Here is a 21,334-nt window from a genome sequence, read left to right as displayed (position 1 = left end):
CCCCTGGCGGCCAAGCACCAGGCACCTCCCTGCATGTGCAGCCCCTTCCTGTCTGAAGCCCACCCTTCCATCCAGGGCCAACTCCAGGCCTGGGCGGAGCTTCGTCTGCAGCCCCACTAGTCAGCCCCACCAGGCCAGGGTGCAGCCCAGAGCATGTGAGTGAGGGGAGGGGTCTGTCAAAGCCACGGCCTCCTCTCTCAGGCCCTAAGGAATGGCACTCGCACGTCCAGCTGAAGGAGCATTTGCAAGGTGCCTAGACGCTCGCTTTGGTAAGTGTTTCATTGGCATTCTCTTTTTAAATCTCTCACCGCGACTCTAAGAGATGAGATATTTGTGGTTCTGGATCCTGGTGAGTTAACAGAGGCACACGGACACTAAGCAGCGAGTGAGGGGCGGACTTGGAAGTCGGCTGGGTCCACTGATACAGCTCACGTTCTCGACTGCTGTGCTCTGTGACGCCCGGTCCTCCTCATCACCACGCCCGACCCTCCTGGTCCCGCCTGCCCTGCAATGGCTTTGTCTTCCTAGAACTCATCTTGGCAGAGTGATGGCAAGCTCGCGGTCAGCTCAGGTCAGGGAGCATTAATGAATCACGGGGTACGGCCGAGTCCTCAGCAGGGCTCTGGGGCTTGGTGACTCCCTGCCCTCAAGGAGCTTAGAGTTGAATACAGGAGAGATAGGGTAGAAATCAATCATTTAAAAAACAGCTCATGTTTATAGAGCTTCTCGTTTGTGCCAGGCGCTGTTCTGGTAACATCGTTATGTGTGTTAACTCATTCACTCCTCACATGAGCTAGGTAGGTAACTGGAGCGCAGAGAAGTTAAGCAATACGCCCTAGATCACACAGCTGGTAAGTGGGGGAGCTGGGGTGATTACTGCAACATTGCAAAGCCCCAGCACACCCTGGGACACCGTAAAGCACACGGACACACGCCGATATTGCAGGTTTGTATGGGGTACGAGAAGAGTAAGGACCGGGGAGGAGTGATGGTTGAGGTGTCCAGCCAAGGGAATTCTCTGAGAGGAGGTGACAGCTGGGGAGGGTTTTGAAGGATGAATAGGAGTATCTCAGGAATCTGGGAGGAAGCCAAAGGGGGAGATGCATTCCAGACAGAAAGAACAGCATGGGTTCAAGGTTATCAAAACATGTCTGGTATTACCGCAGAGGAGTAGAAAGGGGTAGGCAGCTGTGTGGGGGAGGGGCAGTAGGGGGTGAGAGAAGGTCAAAGAAAGAAGCAGGGACCAGAACAGGGTGGGGCTGCTTCCTGCTGATGAAGGCAGCTGCCGGCTTAGGTGGCAGGGTGGACACAGGTGCCATCCAACACGAACAAGGGAACTCGGGAGGGATTTCCTAAGCTTTGCCTCCACGTTTATTTCCCCTCCTTGGTGCTCTGAATACAACAAGGGCTCCGCCAGAGCCTGATGGCCAACACTGGCCTCACGATCAACCCAGCCGGAAGTGAGAGAACAGGCTGCTTAGACCCACAGGTACCTTTGAAGTTGGGCAGGTCCTCTTTAAGAAAGGGACCCACTGTGCTGAGCTCCTCACTCTTTGGAGGCAAGAGCCAAGATTGGGAGTTGGGGCTGGAGAGGGCCTTGGAGCACAGAGCGAGGGAAAGTTCGAGTCAGGGGAAGTCCTGGAGGGCTGTGGGGAGGAGGGTTGATGGGAGAGTGCAGAAGAGAGAAGACCCAGAGAAGATGGGAGAGTCTGGGTCCCACAGTGTCAAAAGACAGCGATGAACGATCCCATCTCCGGGGATGGCGAGATGGGGTATCTGGAAGGCGTGGGAAAACAGGGAGCCAGCATTCAATGAGGCAGTGTTCACACTTCTGTGATTTAAATGCCTCTTCCGCCGTTGTCATTGCCAAATATTCTCTTCAGCATAGCCTACTAGACTCACAGATACCTCGTGTGAGAGGCGGGTGTGTCCCTGGGGCGGTGGGGAAGGGGTGGGAGACCGAGGGATGAGCCGAGCTCTGGCAACAAGGACCACCTACAGCGGACAGCACAGTGATCCATACACAAGGAGACAGGGGTTTAGAGTCTCCTGAGGCTCACCAAAGCCCTGGTGCAGGTTTGGACCTCCTCAGGATGTGGGATTAGACCTGGGGTCAGTTAAGTCACTCTCAGGAGGGCAGCGAGAGCCCCGAAGACAGGCGCGCTGCCCGCCGGTTACATTTCACAGGAAGGCGGCTATCCAGCCCGGCTGCCCCTTCCTCCCCAGGCACAAACTTCCAGAATAGGACCGGCACCCCATCTCCCTTATCCCTGAGCCTCTCAGGCACTGAGAACAGGTGTGTGGGGTTTGGAGCCAGGTAAATCCTAGAGCTGGGGAAGGACAGCTTGTCAGAAGTGTCCTTTTTCAGAAGTGACAGAAGGAAGGCAGAAATGACACAGCCCCCAGGGTATGTCCCTTTCTGTTCATGCCGGGTGGCCTGGTAGGCTCAGGGATGCCCGTCCTGGCCTATGCACTCGTGTGGACAGCAGGACAGCAGGAATCCTAGCTGTGAAGGGCACCAGGGATGACAAGCTGGAGTTTATGCAGACTCATCAAGTCCAAGGGAGTTCTTACAAACGGTAGTGCAATTCTTCCAACAACACAGTAAAGACAAGGTTAAAATGTAAATCAGATCAGAGTGCAGAGGCACTGGGTGAAGTGGGTAGAGCCTGAGAGCCCCACCCCGTCGTGGTACAGTCAAGGAGTCTCTAGAACCCTCCACGGAACACGGCCGAGAAACCGCGGTGTGAGCCACTTCCGTTCTGCCGGCCCGCGAGGTGACGGGCTGCCGCCCGGCCGGGCTCACAGGCTGGTCCCCGCGGCGCTGGGACGGGACCCCAGAGCGCCTGCCTCTCAGCCCAGGTTTGCTTTCCAGCACAGCCAGGGCCGCTCTCAAACGAAGCTGCTTTGTTATTTCCAAGTCCTGGTCACAAGGAAGCCGACCTGCCTGCCTGTGTCCTGCTTGAGGTCTGACCCCTACTCAGGTGAGACTCATTTTCAAACAGGACGTGGACAGCCACTAGGGCCAGCTCCTGGGGGTGGGGGGTGAGGGAAGTATGGCTCGTTTGCAGTGTTAACTCACTTCACGTCAGAGGCCTAGTCCCCGTGGATCAACACGTGTCTGCTGTGAAGCCTGAATTAAGGAGCGGTTTCATCGTTTGGCTGTGAGACTGTGCCCATCTCCCTGACCTAAGGACTCAGCGGAGCCTCCATGCCACCACTGCAAAAGGGCAGGGGTAACGGACAGAAGGATCTGGGGAGATCCCTCCGCTGCCACCTGGCCACCTGCCAGCACGCTGTCCCGCTGGAGAAGTTGGAAGAACACAGCTGACGATGAGACGTGTGCAGGCACCTTCCCGCTGGGATGAAACAGGCAGTAATACAGCTGTGCTCGTGGGGCACCGGCCACGGCCAGCGGCGCGGAGTTCCGCGTAAGCCCGAAAGCGAGACCAAACCCCAGTGCCCCGAGACGCTGAGCCTGGTGCATGGAGGTGACATGCTAGGCTCTTCCCCTCAGCCCTTGGGGACAGCGATGTCATCTCTATGAAACAGTACTCGGGCCACAGATGAAACCCCCAGACCCAAATCCCGGTGGGAAGAAAGTCTCCGCCGATCTTTCTGGTATGGTGACCACGGATGACCTTTCCACACCTGGGCAGGTTATGCCGTGAGATCTGGGAGGTGGGGCCCCCATCTCACGGTTCCCCTGGTGCTTCGTGGACACTGAACCTTAGCTCTCTGAGGCACGGCCCCACTGGCCGCCTTTCTGGGGGGAAGGAGGACCCAGGAGGTGCGTAGAAGGCCCTGCTGCAGGAATTGGCTGGGCCCTCCTCATCAGGGGCTCCGGCCTCGGCATTTGTTCAGAAGAGTTTGGGAGAGAGACAGAGAGGCTGGGGAGAGGCTCGAACCCTGGGAGAGCTGGCCTGCCTGAGGGAGCAGGCCTGGGGCAGACTGACACTGGCTGAGGCTGAGGCACTCTCCGCGCCTTTCCTTCTTGTCTCTGGGCTGCCTGGTCTTTGCCAATAGCCTCTGCATCTCTACTGCTCACAGATGAGGGAGGACTGAGTCATCAACCTTACCCCCTAGACACCTCTCCCAGGTTCTCTTCTCTCTTCTATGTAATGTTTCGATTCCTTTCCCCTTTTGTTGCCCATGAGGAGAAAGCAGATCCTTTAGCTTGAGGGCATCTTCCCACCCCAGGAGGGGCAGGGCTGCTCGGGGCGGTAGGGTTTGGAGGCAAATGCCCTGAGCTGGGTCCTGAGCGGAAGAGGTTTTAGAGAGCCCAGCCGGCCACAGCTGGTTCCATCCTGCCCATCCATTATTGATGCGGCACGGGAGCCTGTCCAGGCCCCCTCCCCTTCGCTGCCCCAGTCGGGGCATCGATCGTTCTAATGGCAAGGCTCTGCAGTAGCAGACCTGGGCTGCCCCCTCCCCAAGCCTTCCCGTGGCTGCTAATTAGCTGAAGTCCAGACTCCATTTCACAAATGGGGAACCGGGGCCCAGGGGGCCCTGCCAGGAAGCAAGAGGGGGCTAAGTTTAGCATCATGCCTCCCCCACTCCAAACGGCAGGTGTGCTGTTAGGTGTTTCCTGAACCCCAGGGGAGGGGGACTCTTTGTAAGGTGGCAGCTCCAGAATTCCTACATAAGAAGGGAACAGAGGTGACAATTTCCTCAGAAGGAGGCTGGAGGACTTGCCCTGAAGCTGCATTTGCAGAGCACCCACTGTTCTGAATGAGATCGGATGGTTTTTGGAGTGGCTGTGGGGGTTGCTGCTGGAGAGTCTGGGGTGGGGGGGGCTTAAGACACCCAAGCCTCCATCATCGTGCTCTGAGCTTGGAGCCTTCGCCCCTGACACCTCCCAGCCCTGAAATCAACTGTGGCTACAGGGCCCGGGGCCCCACCACTCCAGGTGAGGGGGGCTAGGAGATAGACTCTGGGGTTCACGGGCCCCTAGTATTTACTAGGGATGTGATCAGGTGCCAGCGGCTGGCAAGGAGAGGCTTGGAGGACAAGCCCCAGACTCAGGCCCAGGACAGCATCCAGACCCAGGGGGGCGGGAGCAGTGGCTGCCTGGAGCCGCTGAGGCAGCAGAGAGGGCGTGGGGGCACTGCACTAATGGTACTTGAATTTACAAGCAGCCTTCCCACTGCCCTCCCCTCCCCCACCAGGGTGCCCTGCTAGAAACCAGGCCGCTCCTGCCCCCAGGAACTGCATCTCATACAGTACACCGTGGAAGCCCCTCAGAAGATGCCCTCCACGCTGCCCCAGGCCTCCGTTTAGGGGATGAGAGAGAAGTTTAACTTTGGAGGAATGCAAGAAACCTATATGCCATTTAATCCCAGAGCAAAACGTGGCAGAACCAACAAAGGCAGGTGAAAGCAGCTCTGTAAAGCGTGAAACACCCTCCACAGATCCTTCTGTTCTCTGGTCTTGTAGAAATATTAAATTATTCATCAAAACAGAACATCCGAACCAATCGCTGCCACATCTCTGTGATCTGAGGTCCTGGAAATATCTGAGGCTCTGCTCCAGGACAGACTCATAGTGGGATGGGAAAGAGCATCTCGACACACTCCTAGTTTCCCGGCAGGGTCACACCTTCAGGGAGAGGCTGGATCAGGGTCTGAGGTCTATCGACCATTCTAATAGCAAATCTCGGAACTGAGATTGCCTTGAGGATGGAAACTGTCCAGAAGATAGCCCATTGCTCCTGCAGCCAGCTCAGGGCGCTTCCTGCAAGTTCAGGGCTGTGAGCCATTCCTCCAATACCTTCCTCCAGCAAGAAGCCCCTTCCTCCAGCACCTTCCAGGCCCATTTGTAAGTGGAAAGTGGCTACTGACTGACTCTGGGAAGTCCCCTCTGAGTTGGGGACAGGGAAACTGGCACTGAAAGCCAGGGCTGGGGCTTCTCTGACTCTCTTCAGCACCCCTTCCTACAGATCAATCCCTGGGCCAGGACCAATCCATCCCCTCCCTGCCCCCTCAGTCTCCCCACATCTCCACCCCAGCTCAGTCCCTCCTCTCAGGCTTCTGTGCCAGAAGCACTGGAGACTCTTTTCCCTAAGGCTCAGATTTTTAAAAATTAGTTCAAGGGATAGTTGGAGGGGTTGCCAACAGTATTCCACCAGGGGCCGGCAAAGACCCTTCCTGACCCTTACTCTCTCTCCTGGCCTGAGTCTCTCTGAAGCGCCATGGCGGGGCTAGCACAGGGTGAAGTCGCGGAGAGGGGTAGGACACAGGAGCCCCAGCTCCCCACCTCTAAGCCCGACCCTCGATGTCTGGGAGAGGGGGGCTTGCGGAGATGATGGAATTGTCCCTGGGGATCCCAGGAGGATATCTTTGGCTGGATATCTTAACCTCCCTGGTAGTCTGGCCCAACCTGACCCAGATGGGCCCTTACCACGGCCGCGATCTCTTCGGCCCACACTCTACCCCCACTCGGACTTAGATGCATTCCATAGAGAATCCCCCACCGCCCCCGGGCCAGTGGTACCACCCCAGCTGGACCCGTGCTCCGACACGGATGGCCCCGGCCCCCCGGCTGAGAGCCACATCTTCCAGGGAGAGCCAAGGTAGAGTGAAACAGGGCGAGGCCAAGGTTACAAAGGAAGTCAGAGGCAGGACGGTAAGAGAGAGGATGATACGGGGGTTCTTAGGCCCTGGGCTCCCTCCCCAGGCGGTCCTCACCCGGCGCGGGAGGCGTACTCACCGCCGGGACCACTTGGCCGACGGCCTCCCGAAGGGCCGTTTCCACAGCACTCCGTAGAGCTGCACTTTGGTGCTGATGTCCAGCGCGTCCGAGTCAGCCTGCTCCAGGGACGGCGAGGGCGACACCGAGTTGGACTTGGACGTGAACATCCTGCCTCGGCGGGGCCGGCCCAGACGCGGGCCGGCCCAGACGCGGGGCTCCGGGCGAGGGCGGGCGCGCGGCGGAAGGCTGCGGAGAGCCGGCGTCGGCGCGCGGCCGCGGGCGCCGTCGGGGCGCGTTTCAGCCGGCCCAGAGACGCGGAGCTGCCGCGGCCGGACCCGCGGCCCGAAAGCGCGCGGGGCGGGGAGCGCGGCGCCGAGCGGGCGCGGGGCGCGCAGCCTGAGGCTAGGACTCGCGGTTGGGGCGGGCCCGGCGGGAACTCGGCGGGGAGGGCGGCTCAGCCTCCAGCCGGCACCATCTCCCCCAGCTCCCCGCGACAGCCCCAATTCTGGTGGCCCCGATTGGCTGGGAGGGGCAGGTGAGCGAGCTGGAGGCCGACCGCGAGCGCCAATCAGTGCGGGCGCCGGCTGGAGGGCCGGGCTCCGTGCGCCCGGAAGGTCCCGGCGGGTCGCTCGGCCCGGGATGCGGCCGCAGCGCTTCCCCACCCCCACCCCTCGCGCCTGGCTCTACCCCCCACCCCCACCCCTGCTTCTCTTTGGCGTGCGGGCAAGGCCTACAGCGAAGTTGGGAACTCGTGTGCTTTGTGATGGGCTTGGAGTCGCTCCTGCAGACACCTACTCGATCTGGGTGGAGGAGAGCAAGGAGCAAGGGTTTGGTGTCAGACAGCCGGGCTTGGAAACCCAACTCAGTCCTGCAGCTCCGAGAAGCTGCGGAGAGCCTTGCTTCTCTCACCTGTAAAGCGGAGATGCCAGTGCCTCCTCGGGCTGGGCTCTGGCCAGGTAAGACTTCGGTAAGTGCCCGAAGCGCCCGCCCGGAGAGCCGGCTCCCTGCCCTCCCCGCCCCCCTCGGGTGGGTTGCACTCGGCACTGCCGCCGCCTCGGCGGGATCAAATTCGTCTTCCCAGAACTTGGCTGTCCGCGTCGGCACTTGGCACTCAGTGCTGGTCTCGAACGTCAGTGCAGTTCGCGTCCGTGATTTATCTGCGCGCCTGGCCGGTGCGCCCGGGGGCCCCGGCGCTTCATCCGCTTCTGCTGCTCTCCGCCTCGGCTCTAGGTGACCTGCTCGCCGCCACGCCGAGGCAGACGTCTGCCCAGCCCCTGGGGACAGCGGGCGGAAAGGCGGTGTTACCCCGCTGCGGGTCGGCACCGCTCCAGAGGCAGGGAAGTGAGTTTGCGCAGTAAGAGGCAGCCCGCTAGAGCACACTGCGGTCCCCCTGCTCCGGGCGGAGGGGCCACCTCTGTGCCCTTGAGAAAACCACTTCCCCGCCTCGGGGGCTCTGAGTCCACCTGTGTAAGAGAAGGGAGTCGTATTGGAACAAGTTGGCAAATGGGTCGCCTAAGAGCCAAATCGGTTTATAGATAGACTTTATTAAATTGCCCAAGTAAAACACTGCGGTATAATTATTACAGGATAAAATGCACAGATCTTAAATATTTATCTGACGAAGTTTATTTGTTAACTGTATACGCAGAGTAACCACCACCCAAAACAAGATACAGAACATTTCCATCACCCCAGAATGATCCCACCTGCACCTGTCCAGTCAACTGCCATCCCCCACCCCCTCCCAAGCAACTGCTTTCTCTTACCAACATTTACACACCTTGTAAATTTTTATTTTAGTTTTGCTGCCCAGAATGGCATTCTTCACAGACGCACCCCCCCCCCCCCCACCCCATCCTTGTCCTTCGCTTAGCTCGCTAGGCTCACTTATTAGCCTGGCTCCTCCCTGTAGCCACCTGAGTTTGTGATCCTCAGGAGAGGCTCCCCAAGGCCCTTCAGGTCTAACATTCCATGAGTCTGGTTAAGAAGGGGGCTCCCAAAGGGCTCCCACACCCTTCCCCTAGTGAACTCTGGAGCTCCCAAGCCTAGGTTGCATCCCCTGGTGCTCGCTGTCCAGAGGGGCCCATCTGAAGTCCCCTGTGCCCCTCCTGGCTCATCTGCCCCTGCAGAAACACATCAGGTCCAGCCTGAACACAGGGCCCGGGCCCGGGTCCACCAGGTGGGAAGAGACAGGACTGGGAAGAGGACGGCAGCCTGTGGATAGAGTGCAAAGTGAACATCTTACACGCTTCGGGGCTCTTTTGGACACGTGTTCTGAGGCATGGAAAATTTCCCACTTGAGGAGTCCTGCTTTTCCCAGATGGAGGCTAGAAGGCTTGTGTGAGAAGCCTGTGGTGCGGAGTTCATGGGTCAGGGGTACTAGGACGGGGCTTGGAGATGCAGGTGACAAACACGACGAAAAAAGCTTGCATAGGCATCAGGTCTGCAGGGAAGGTGGGACCAGGAGCGTGTGACTGGGGCTCAGCTGCGGCTGCGAGATGGCGTCCACACTGGCTGCGGTGGCCGCCCGGGGCAGGGGGCACACAGACAGCATTATCCGGGGCTCCGTGGCAACAGCAGCTTTGTCGTCAGCGGACTTCCTCAGCATGGTGTTGGGCAGCATTTCTGGAAGCTTTACCTCTGGTCAGGCCTAGTTCTCTAGCCCGCCCAGTATCCTTTTAATATATTAATTCCTTTTCTGCTTAATCAGGTCAGGACCAGCTTTGGCTGCTTGTGAAGGACTAGGGCTGAGCTCATGAGCTGTAGGAGGGAGAAAGGCAGGATCCCTGGAATCGTTCTTAAGGAAACCCTTCCCGAGGAGCAAGGCAGAACGAGCCCAGGTGGTTCCTGGGAAAGGTCCGGTGTCTTTAATGGAAGAAATAGAGCACAGGTTTTTTCGGGGGTGAAGAGAAACCAGGCTTTGCCCATCCCCTCTATACACCGGACACCTGACCAGACCTTAGCTAATGGTGGTTGAGGCGGGTGGAAAGACCAGAGGCCAACAGCATGAGTTTGGTGGGCCTCGAGCCACACAGGTGGCTTCTGCTTCCCTCAACTAGGCAGCCCAGATAGTACCAAGTGAGCCTTGGGAGAAGCCGTTTCTGCTTCCATTGTGTTCTCTGCCCTCGCTGGTGGGGGTGCTGAACGCTGGCAGATAGTTCTGAGGAAGACAAAACAGGCTGGAGACAATCCTGCTGGACTGAGCGTGGGCCGGTGCCGTTCAGTCTTATCAGGAACGAGGCGAGACCAGTCAAGGGCAGACACTCAGGGTCCCGAGAGCCCCACACGCTCAGACCCAGATGGTCTACGCGGCTTGTGCACATCCTGTCCGTTTCGTTTAATTTGGGAAACAGTCTCAGCGAGGTACGTATTATTTTTCATTCTCCTGGGGAGTAAAATGAAGTTCAAAAGGTTGTCTACTACTCCCCTAGTCATTTCTGGAGCAAGATAGGCCCTCAAATATGTGTAGAACGAGGGAAGTGACAGGAACATACATTTTCTTTTTCTTTTGGCTTTTATTTTTTTCCTCAGCTTTAGTGAGGCAGGGGTGACATAAATATTTAGATTCTTCAACATTTTGTAAGGTGTACAACATGATTTAATACCTGTATATATTGGTAGGGGCGCCTGGGTAGCTCAATCGCTTAAGCATCCGACTTTTGATCTCAGCTCAGGTCTTGATCTCAGGGTCCTGAGTTTGAGCCCCATGGTGGGTGTGGAGCCCACTTAATAAAAAAATACATGTATATATTGGGAAATGCTTAGCAAAATCAAGTTAATCTATTCATCACCTCACACAGTTACCATTTTGTGTGTGTGCCTGTGTGTGGTGAGGACACTTCAGACCTACTCTTAGCAAATTTCAAGTACACAATACAGTGTCATTAACCACGCTGTACACTCCATCTCCAGAATTACTCATTTTATAACTGAAAAGCGTGTACCCTTGGACCAGCATCTCCCCATTTCCCCCACCCCCAGTCCCTGATAACCATCATTCTCATTCTAGGAATTTGACTTTTTAAGATTCTACACATAAGTGAGATCAAAGGGCATTTGTCTTTCCGTGTCTGATTTTATTTCACTTACCATAAGGTCCTCCAACTTCATCCATGTTGTTGCAAATGGCAGAAAGTCCTTCTTTTTACAGTTGCATGATATCCCGTTGTGCATGTATGTACCCCATCTTCTTCATTTATTCATCCATCTACAGACGCGTGGTTGCCGTATCCTGGCTGTTGTGAGTAATGCTGCAATGAACATGGGAGTGCAGACATCTCTTCAGGATACTTATTTCCTTTGGATATTATACCCAGAAGTGATACTGTTGGATCATAGGGTAGTTCTATTTTTCATTTTTTAAGGACTCTCCATGCTCTTTTCCCATAGTGGCTGCACCAATTTCCATTCCTACCAACGGTGCTCGAGAGTTCCCGTTCCTCCACATCCTCGCCAACACTTATCTCCTGTCTTTTGATAACAGCTATGCTAACAGGTGTGAAATGGTACCTCATTGTGGTTTTGATTTGCATTTTCCTGATTAGTGATGCCGAGCACCTTTTATGTACCTGTTAGCCATTCTTCTTTGGAAAAATATCTATTTGGTTCCTCTGCCCACTTTTTAATTGGATTGTGTGGGTTTTTTTTTTTTAATATTGAGTTGTGTTCTTTGGATATTAGCCCCTTATCAGATCAATGATTTACAGGTACCTTCTCCCATTCCATAGATCGCCTTTTCATTTTGTTGCTGGTTTGCTGTGCAGATTTTTGGTTGAAATGTAGTCCCACCTGTTTATTTTTGCTTCTGTTGCTTTTGCTTTTGGTGTCTTTTGCTAGATCTTCATTGAGTAACAACACAGTAGGGGTTTGGTCCTCATGAGCCAATACCACCCCTGGCTTAGGCATTTTCCCTGTGGATGATACCATATATTTTGTCCCTTAAAATCATCAGAGGGTGTGTTTATATTGTACATAAACGTCTCAGTTGGCCCCCATACTAACAGCCCTACCTCGGTACTAATATGTCTATTCCAGTCCTTTGCCCATTTTCTGATCAGGTTATATTGAGTTATATGAGTTCCTTACATATTTTGGATATTAACTCTTATCAGATATATGGTTTGCAAATATTTCCCCCCATTCCTTAGGTTGCCTTTTCATTTTGATCTCCTTTGCTGTATGCAAGAACATACATTACCATGACGTTGCTTTTATCCAGAGTCTGCAGGCTCATGTGATAGTCACCACTGTCCCATGAGACAGGTATTAGCACGGCCACGACACATGACTAGCCCATGGTAAGGAAATGTGTGACTATCGACTAGGATCCAGCCCACTGATTTGACACTTCAGCTAGAGTGAGCCAGAGTCTTTCTTAACCCACTCCAGTCAGGAATAGGCACAAAGACATTCTCAGACAGGAAAGGGTGACGAGGGTCTCCCTGGAGTCACATCCTGATCGGGCCTCAAAATCTCCCAGCAACCAGGACAGAGCAGTTCTTCCAATAGTGCAGCCTCCTCAGCTCCCAGCCCTCTTCGTCCCCACCCCACTCTCAGGTGGGCCAGGCTGCTGCCAAGTGAAGGACCCAGGAATGTGCCTATTCGAGGTTCCCTGGGCTGCCCTGGCACCAGTGTCGGGCTGCTGGCTGGACCCAGCACAAGCGTCCCAGTGGGGCCAAGAAGCAGAAGAGGCGGAAAAGATCTGGGCTCCAGGCCAGACCCTCCTGCAGCATCAAATCTCTCTCATGGAGCCTCTTTCCCTCCTCCCACCCTAACTCCCTCCCTGGGGCTCCTGGCCCGGATTGCACAGGGTATGACACTAACTCGGAAGGAACCACACCACCATCGCTCGAGTTATCTTTGCTCGGTTCTCGGGGACCTTTGCCCTCTCCCATCCTAGTACAGGTCTGTCTGCCTCGTTTGGAGTTTCCCTCTCCATGTTTGCGTCCCTTCCAGACCGTGAGCTCCTTCAGGACGGAGTCCAGGGCCTGTAGTAGGTGCTCAACAAACACTTACTGAATCAGTTTGTCTTCACCTGGCCCCATTCAGGCGCTGCAACGTCTTGTCTGTTTGCACACCAAATGGAGCCCGACCCCTCGGGCCTCCACTTTCCCTCATGAGCATAAAACAGCACCTGTGGTGTGGTGGAGGACATATAGGAGAAAGCCATCTGGACATGGCAGGCTTGTTGCCTGCTTTTAGTGTTAAGAGGGGTTTAAATCCAGGCTCTGCCATCGGTGGTGTGAACTGAGGACAATCACTGGGCATCTCTGGGCCTCAGTGTTCTCTCAGCCCCACTGGATCCCATTCCTTCGTCCCAACCTGTTGTCCGCCCCCCCCTTCCCTTTCCTCCCCAACTCTGCCCCAGACGCACCGGGTCTGATATTCTGAGAAGCCACCAAACTTTCACAGTTCCTTTTCACTTGCTGTGCCCTCAGTCCAGAGTGCTTTTCTTCTCATCTCCCCAAAAATCCGACTGCAAGATTCAGCTCAGATGACATCACTTTTGTGATGCCACACCCCCCTCCCCTTCTGAGGTTCTAAAGACCGATCTCTTTTTATTGTATTGTATTCCACTTTGACTGCATTTTCTAAGGCCAAGCGTGGGTCTTAGGCTCCTTTACCTGCACAGGGCTTGACTGCCCCGCAGGGGAAACCAGGAGGGAGGGGAAGTGGGGTACGGGGGAGCCGCATGCACGTTCGAAGCCAGTAGGCCAAGTTAAGGGGCTGGGGGAGCCAAAGGAGAGAATGTGCCGGCACAGACCAAGTGCCCTGTGTCCGGGCAGCCCCACATGTGAGATGCCCTGAGCTGGGAAGAGTCTCGCATTAGATGACACGGTTCTGTTCTCATCGGCAGGGTCAACCTCTTGCTAGGCTTCTGCCCTCTCTCTGCCAGACGACTGCTCACACGCGAGGCTGCCAGTGTAGACATGTTTCCGGGAGTGGCCCAAGGACCTTACTGCCCTGCCAGCCAGCCGCTTCCCAGCACTAACGCGGTCCGTTGGTGTCCAAGGGCATCGCTGTGGGCAGCACATTGCTTAGAAACACTGAAGGTATTTGGTGCTCCCCCTCGTGGGTGATGTGTGGATTAAAATGTACACATTCATTTGGCTTCTAAGAGCAAGTATATTTCACTGGGGGAGAGAGATGTGTTCAGTCTGGCCAACAGGCCCAAAGCCATTTTTGTTACAATCCCACACACTTCTCCCAGAACGTCTGAGGAAGAGCCAGGGGGCCGGCTTTTCATCTGGAACAGAATTAGCAATTCACTGGATCAGTGCCAGGGGCTCCACGTTTACTTGATTAAAAATCTTGGGCAAGTTTCTTTGAAACCCTCATGGCTTCATACACCAAAAATGGGCCCTGCCAACTCTCAGCATTGTGCTACCCTTGGAATGCTTTCTCCAGGTCCAACAGGCTTCAGGGACAACATCCCTGATGTGCTTTTCTGGTTTCTCCAAATACTGAGCAGGGCGAAGTTAGGGGTGAAAGAGAACGGGAGGGAGGGTCTCCTCTCACGCCTGCCCCTCCCGCTCCACTCTCCGCCTTCACACAGGGCCCGGACAGCAGCGGGCGGTGGAGGGTGGAGACTCCAGTGAGACAATGACTACAGAGGTTCCATGTTCCACGACAGGTGCCCTTAAGTAAACCGGAGTGCAGGGGGCATAGGAGTTTCGGAGAGGGAGAACCAAAGGACAGAAGGAAGACTGAGCTCCCACCTGGCCCTCAGTACACAACCGTAACTAACACAGGGGATGAAGGGGGGCGGTCTTTGGGCCCCAGCCAGGAAGTGGGGGAGACAACCAGGGATGCGGGAGGAAAAAAGCCACCAAGCTCCACCTTGAGGTGCCAGAGAAGCCTCTGGAGCACAAGGACCTCTGGACCACCACATCCACGAATCGCCCGAGTGATGACAGGAACTCCAGAGGCCAGCAGGGACTGTGCCTGGGACAGCTGCCAGTGCGCCAGCAACCACTGAGACCCTGGCTAGGCCCGATTATCCGTGCAATTTTAAATCTGGAAGCACAGACGTCACCGAGGGAATGGACACATCTCACACACCACCTGTTGGTGCCTCCTCCGTCCTCGAGCCAGTCCGTGGCACCGTCTACGCAGGGTCCACGTTCTCTCTCCTGTGCCACCAGGCCTCTGGCATGGTCCTGCTCAGAGAACCACTCCCCATCGCTCCACAGCTCACTCTGCTCCACCGGTGATTCAGTGCAGGCCTCCTCTCCCTCTGGATGTGATCCTCGAATCCTCGCTCGGGGTTCCCGGCCCCCATGCGTTCCCCGAGCATGCTGCGCCTGCCTCCCAGTACTACTGGCACCTGTGTCTTCTTGTTGAATCCCTCTCGGAACCACAAGCTCTTTCGGACCGGAAGTGACCCCCACTCCCTTTCGAACACTCGGCACCTACGAGTGCCTGGTCTGCAGGAAGGGCTCAGTGCCGAGTTAACGCTGCTGAATGAAGAGGTGAGTGGAGAAGAGGTAGGGCTCAGCTTACGTCCCATTCCACCTCTGGATAAAATAGGATCTGTGCTCTCTTACACTTGACGGCCCTTGAAGTATCTGATGGTAGTTATCAAGTTCTGCCCCCCAAGAACATTCCAGATGAAGGCAAACATTCAGTTCCTTCCACACCTCCTCTAACGCTCTGGCTTCTCATCCTGTCTCCACTGGGCTCCCTCCTCTGATGGCTCTCGTATTTGTCAGGAGCCCTCCATAGGGAAGGCAATCAGAATGGGACATGTCTTCCCTCACATTCCTACCCAAGTTTAGAAAACTGGGCGATGGCTAACATTGCAACAGAAATCAGCAGCAGAGCCAGAAGTGGGGTCCAGATGTTCAGGCCCCTGGGTCAGGCACACGGTACCTTACTCACATTAGCCAGTTGTGGATTAGGAGCCCAAACCCAGTTCATTTCCCACCTGTACACTCAGCCCCGTGTGCGGACTCCTCGCCTCGGTGAACGCGGGCGGAGCCAGATGCCCGGGCAGCAGCTGGCTCTGCCACTGGTTACGGCAGTGCCACAGATCCGTGCCACACGCCACAGCAACTCATTTTGCAACACGTATTTATTGCGAGCTTCCTGGAGCTTGTATTAAGTAGGGAAGGACAAAGTAAGGATATATATTATAAAGCAGATTAAAAGGTGACCAGTGCTACAGAAAAAGAAATAAGAGAACAAGGTAAAGTGCACCAGGGCAAGGTGGGGCAGATTAGTTTTAATCAGGGTGGTCACAGGAGGCCTAACTAACTGAAGGAGACTTCAGATCAAGGCTGGAGGGAGGTGAGGGAGCTGGGGAAGGGCATTTTAGACACAGGGATGGGACACAAGGTCGCTTACTTCTGACATCATAAAAACAACACTGTAGGGTGCTGCCCTAACTTATAGGAGTTAGAAACAAATTTACAAGCTGCACTTCTATTAAAATCTCTATTTCTAGGGGCAGATGTTCACAGCCTCTATATACTCCTAGAACAACTCTGCCCTTTGACTGAACCCACTGTGATCGGGGTCTGTTGCTTTTTTTTTTTCTGGGCGTATACTATCTTCCTAAATATTTCTTAACAATGATGGAAAAGCAAAATAAAAGTCAATGAATTAGTATCTTTTGGGACAGTGGTGTATTGGGTCCTTCATCTCCCTTTCTCCTTTGCATCCCTCCTTCCCTAAAGGATCTGCATATAGGGGGCACATCTTTCCCCTGCCCTTGAAAGCTTTTCATTACCTTTTCAGATATTCAAATGTGGGTCAAGTCTAGTCATCAAACAGAAAAGCAACCTGCCAAGAGATTAAGTAATGAGCCACTCACATAAGGTATCCACTAATAAAAATTTAATATCAGAAAACAAATCAGAAAACAGCAAAAAAAATTTTTTAACCATTCACAATTAACGTGGAAAGAGACAAAATTATAAGGCAGCCATCCATGGAATGATTTCATGTTTACGAAGGATCCAGAAAAAGGGACATTTAAAATCACTGTTCAGGCTACTGAACCAGGGGAACTACAGTTTTATCCCATGAGACTTCCAACTTGCTAGAAGATGCTATCAGAAAAGAGATCAAAGCCAATTTCCTTGCGTTTGGCTGAGCATATCTAGAGAATTCCCAATGGTTGTCTAGTCCTTTCCTTCAAGTCACAAATTTCCCTCAAGTCTCCTGGGGTGAATCTAGATGTCTCAGGTACAAAGGGGGGGGGGAATTCCATCATTGGTTTTAATTTCATAGCATCTCCAACAGCGCTCTTGGGCTCACTCTGTTTTGAGTGGAAATTTTCTAATGGAAGGTGGTTCTCCTGTAGACCACCTTCCACTGCAGCAGTTCGGGAAGAAGCTGGTCAATATTCACGGTCTCTCAAGGGGCCCAGGGCCCTGTAGGCAAGAACATTTTTGGGGGGCCTGGACTGTTGGTAGACAGCTGCCCTGTTTAGTACCTAGCTACCATGGGTCCGAGGGGGCATAATACTCCAATGCTGCTGTGTCCTCCTAGTTCTAATCCTTGAAAAAGAGAAAAACCAGGCAGTGACACTTAGAAGTAGCTGGTAAAAAACACAATTTCACCATCTCCTCTCTACAAAGAACTGATCCCCTCAAAACAACCACCTCTGTCCTTTCTCGAATGATTCCAAATACAGGAACAAGGCTGACTCAACTGTTTTGAATAGGGAGATTAAAAAGGTGACGGGGGAAGGGGAAGAGAGAACATGTAGCCTCTGAAGATGGAACTGTTTCCAACTCTCTACACTCCGGTGCAGAGCCTTCGCCTAGAAAAATCTGGCAACAGCGTGCACAGGAAAGTAGCCAGCCCTGGAACAGCGCTGCGTGGGAGAAGTGCGGATGGATACGCAATTCGCTGGAAAACGAGGGGAATGGACCAGTAGTGTTTCCCACCTTCATTTGCCGTTGAAGAGTGCATTCGGAATCTGAAGAAATCTGTCCCTACCAAGGACATGGGGTCAAACTGCAATGAAGACTAACTCTGGTTATGAGGAAGGAAGGGCCAAGCTCCTCATCAGCTGCATCTCTTTGGTAGCCGATAATTCCGTCTGCAGTCACGGCAGCAACTTAAGTATTAGCACTGTTTCCAAAGGTGTGAGAGCATTAAGGCATCTACATCTAAAGAGGCAGTGAACACAAGGGGAAACAGAACTGAAATGGGCCAGTAAGTGACCACCTCTGTGGCCCCTTCTGGGACACTGCCCAGCACGAGCAAGTTCTCCCCTCAATGCAGAAGGCCTCTGCCACGATGCTCAGTCCCCTGCTGCCTGGAGGTGCATTTGAGCCCTCTACGGTGACTATGGCTGTTTCTGCCTGCTCACCCGGAGAGATGAATAGCTCCCGAGGCAGCGGCTCTAAAGTCTGGGAAAGCCTGCGGCTTCTGAGAGCTGTAGGCCTTGCAAGGTTTGCTTATTAATGTGAGGTCCAAAGGGGAAGGCAAATTTAGAAGTTTGATGGTTCAATCCTTGCCAGAGTTCAACACCCCCCCCCAGCAAGATATTCGAGCCAAACTTTTCATGATGGCAAGGCACGGCTGAAAGAGGCTTTGGCCACAGAACAAAGGTCTCATCATTGCACGCAACAGTAGGATAGAAAGTGCTGCTACCCAAACCAAACCGGACACTCAGATGTGCTATTTATTTAACAAAGTAAATTTCCAGGGAGAATCAAGGCAACCATGACATCTCGAAGGACCAGACGAACCCCCTGACTCCCATAAGTCAGAGCTGTTACCAGGAAAGTCACTCAGACTTTCCAGACTGTACCTTCTGTTGGTTTTAATATATGCAATGGTTGCCAGCCACTATACAAAACCATAACCTATTTATGCTACTTTGGCCTACGGCCAGCAGAGGGCTCACAAGTTCTATTTCCATAGCTGCTGACCCAGTGACAAATCTAGGAAGGAAATAAAGAAATTACAGGCATGCTGGCATATACGTCATATAAAACATTTTACGAACTCCTAAACCCACTGCCCTGAAGAAAATAGTCTTGGTTCCCTCTTTGTATAATGTGTTTTGAAATGGTACAGAAAATCAAAATAAATTAATAACATAGTATTATACACTTAGTTGATAACACAAAGTTTACAGGGATTTTGGCAAATATGGAAAAATCATCCCAGTTTGTTAAACACTTTTACTAATCTCAACTGTTTATATGACCAGAATATTAGTGATTGTGTCATCTCACATATGAGGAAGTGATATTTTAAGGGCTTAACAAAGTTGCATTTGACACAAAGGTAACTTCATTGAAGGGAATAAAGAACAGAGACAATGTTATCTTCATCATCACAGTTCAAGAAGTGGTTGTCCTGATGAGAATTCAATTCACACAGATAACCAACATTGCCACCTGCAGTAAGCAGCAAATTATAGATAGGGAGGAGGGGCTGGGGGGAAAAGTCTGGAGAAGAGCATGGAAAAGATGAAGAGACAAGAGACATGATTTCAGTAAGCTTTAAATCAACAGGCAAACACTTCCCACTTGTCATACTTTGACTTTCTTCACTGCTCCAGGTGCTTATGTGATGCTGACCCAGCACTCCCCATGGGACACCAAGTATTTTCCCAGAGGGACTGCTAGTCTGCTAAGATAAATACGTAAAAAGAAAAAAAGGGACAACATAGGTTTTGGTAATCTTACTTTTAAAAAGATTATGACAAAGATGTCAGTTACTATCCCAATTCACTTAACACCTTTCATTTCCAAAAGACACTTCCGGATCTGACTGTTCTTGAAGGAAAGCCTGCGTGGGCCTGAACCTACCGGAACTTGGCTCCTCTGCACTGGAGGCAGGTATTCTGCAAAGGAGAACTTGAGAAGAAAAACTAGTCGCCTCCCTCGATGCCAGTCCCTCTCTGTTGCTCCATTTGATGGAATGGCAGGCTCTCTTTAAAGAGGCAGATGTGAAAGAAGGTGTCGTCTCTCCAGACATCCTCTTTTCAACGGACAGCTCTCGAGTAAAAAGTCAGTTTTTCATGTGCCTTGCTGTCATTTTCCTGACTCTTGCCCCAAACAAACTACAATTCCCTTTAGCATCTAGGACAGTGGGCATCATGACCTTTATCAAGGCATGCGGCACAGACGCTAAAGCACCAGGCTTACACGGCGGGAACCATGTTAAGAATCAATGCGTGAAGTAAGTGGCAGAGCCTCTAGACTAAGAAAGAGACTTAGCTTAATTACAGAACACTGTACTTTCATAATTATTATTTCATTGTGAGTATAAAGTTCTCCACTTTTCCTTAAAACAAAACTCCATCTTCCCTGAGAATAGGGTTAAGAGAAACATCAAAACTCAGAATGCCAAGGGCCCTTTAAAAAACAACACAACGGAATGTCTATATCCAGTCGCAGAGCGTTGTTTCTACTCTAAAAGCTTTCCAATACGCCAGGTTTTAATCTCACCTCCCTCTGGACTCCAGGAATACAGGTGGAGATGGGCGAGCTGAGACAAGAGACTGAGGAAGTGAGCACTGTCACGTGCTGGCTGTTCTCTCGGGATGGCCAACAGCCGCGGCCTGAGGCCGGAATCCGACGTTTAATGCTGGTGTCCAACTGACAGGAGGAGCGGGATGAGGCAACCCAGAACGAGGGCGGCCACCTCCAGGCGGCTGAGGCCCTTCCCGCCACTGGGGTCGGTTTTGTGGCTGTGCCCCATTCCGCCCACCTCAGGGAGGACATGTACTGTGGCAACATAAAGAAATGTCCCGGCAGAGAAAAGCATGGCCACTCCAGTGGCATTCACCTCTGAAAGGGCTTCTTTACTGCTCTGTGAATTAAGAGGGGAGGGGGGGAGAGAAGGAAGAAAAATTAAGACAAGTACAATTCAGGGAGAGGAAGAAGTCCTGATTTAAAAAACCACTCAGTATTCATGACTGCTGCGATATGGGACACGGGGGACATCTTGAGATCAGAGCAATTTTGTTATTGATGAGAAGCTTCCAAATTTAAGACTATAGATGACATACACTATTGCTTTTTCAAACAGCTTCAAGTCTGGTTGAACAGGTCTGGCATGTATTATTCTTACAATGGAATCAATGGCATTATTAATGCAAGTATTAAATTTCATACATTCATGTATTCTACTAACATTGAACACACCTCCCTGTACCCCAGGCTCTAGGCTGGGGCTTGAGATACAGTGGTCATCGAGACGCAGTACCTGCCCTCACAGAGGCCAGAAACATAAGCTAATCTTGACACAATTAATTTCAACTTTCTCTTTTAAAAAAGTGGACCTATGGACTATGACCATTAATTAAAAATTTAAGAAGAGAATACGCCATAACGTAACATGTAACTGCACGGCTCCTGAATTATACCTTCCTGTCAGAAGTTCTAAAGACTTGCACCGATCAATGAAGTGATAGGTAGGGTAATACTTTAAAAAGAACTATATATTGGTTGTTGACTGAAAGAAGAGAAGAGTTTTCAAATGATCAGAGAGGGTTTTTATAATACCTCATTTGTTAGCAATCCAGATCAACAAACCTGATTAACAGGAACTTAATCGTGTTTGAATCACCTCATTTTTCACATGTTCTTTTCAATACAAGTTTTACTGCTTCAACTATGAATGGAATGACACTGAGAAGAATCAATGACCTTCAGAGAGAGTACGGGGGAAA

General features: G+C 52.7%; 2 protein-coding genes across 3 annotated transcripts in view; both read right to left on the bottom strand.

The window, feature by feature from the left end:
* PLEKHD1 (pleckstrin homology and coiled-coil domain containing D1) overlaps positions 1-6,953 on the bottom strand; it is a 29,258-nt gene extending 22,305 nt beyond the window's left edge. The window contains exon 1 of one of the 2 annotated variants that reach the window (XM_045807948.2): positions 6,709-6,953. In XM_045807948.2, coding sequence (XP_045663904.2) covers positions 6,709-6,857 — 149 coding nt within the window. In that variant the 5' untranslated portion in view covers positions 6,858-6,953. The remainder of the gene's footprint in view (positions 1-6,708) is intronic. The other variant, XM_045807949.2, reaches the window with a different exon arrangement.
* A 9,559-nt stretch (positions 6,954-16,512) lies between these two features.
* SLC39A9 (solute carrier family 39 member 9) overlaps positions 16,513-21,334 on the bottom strand; it is a 52,812-nt gene continuing 47,990 nt past the window's right edge. Inside the window, exon 7 of the mRNA XM_045807950.2 lies at positions 16,513-20,472. Within this exon, the coding sequence (XP_045663906.1) occupies positions 20,242-20,472 (231 nt within the window). The 3' untranslated portion in view covers positions 16,513-20,241. The remainder of the gene's footprint in view (positions 20,473-21,334) is intronic.

This window comes from Ursus americanus, chromosome 26 (assembly GCF_024610735.1).
Source record: "Ursus americanus isolate L20-20 chromosome 26, mUrsAme1.1.p, whole genome shotgun sequence".
Classification (NCBI taxonomy): Eukaryota; Metazoa; Chordata; class Mammalia; order Carnivora; family Ursidae; genus Ursus; species Ursus americanus.
Note: the sequence above shows the minus strand (reverse complement) of the source record. Positions and strands in the feature narration are given on the sequence as shown.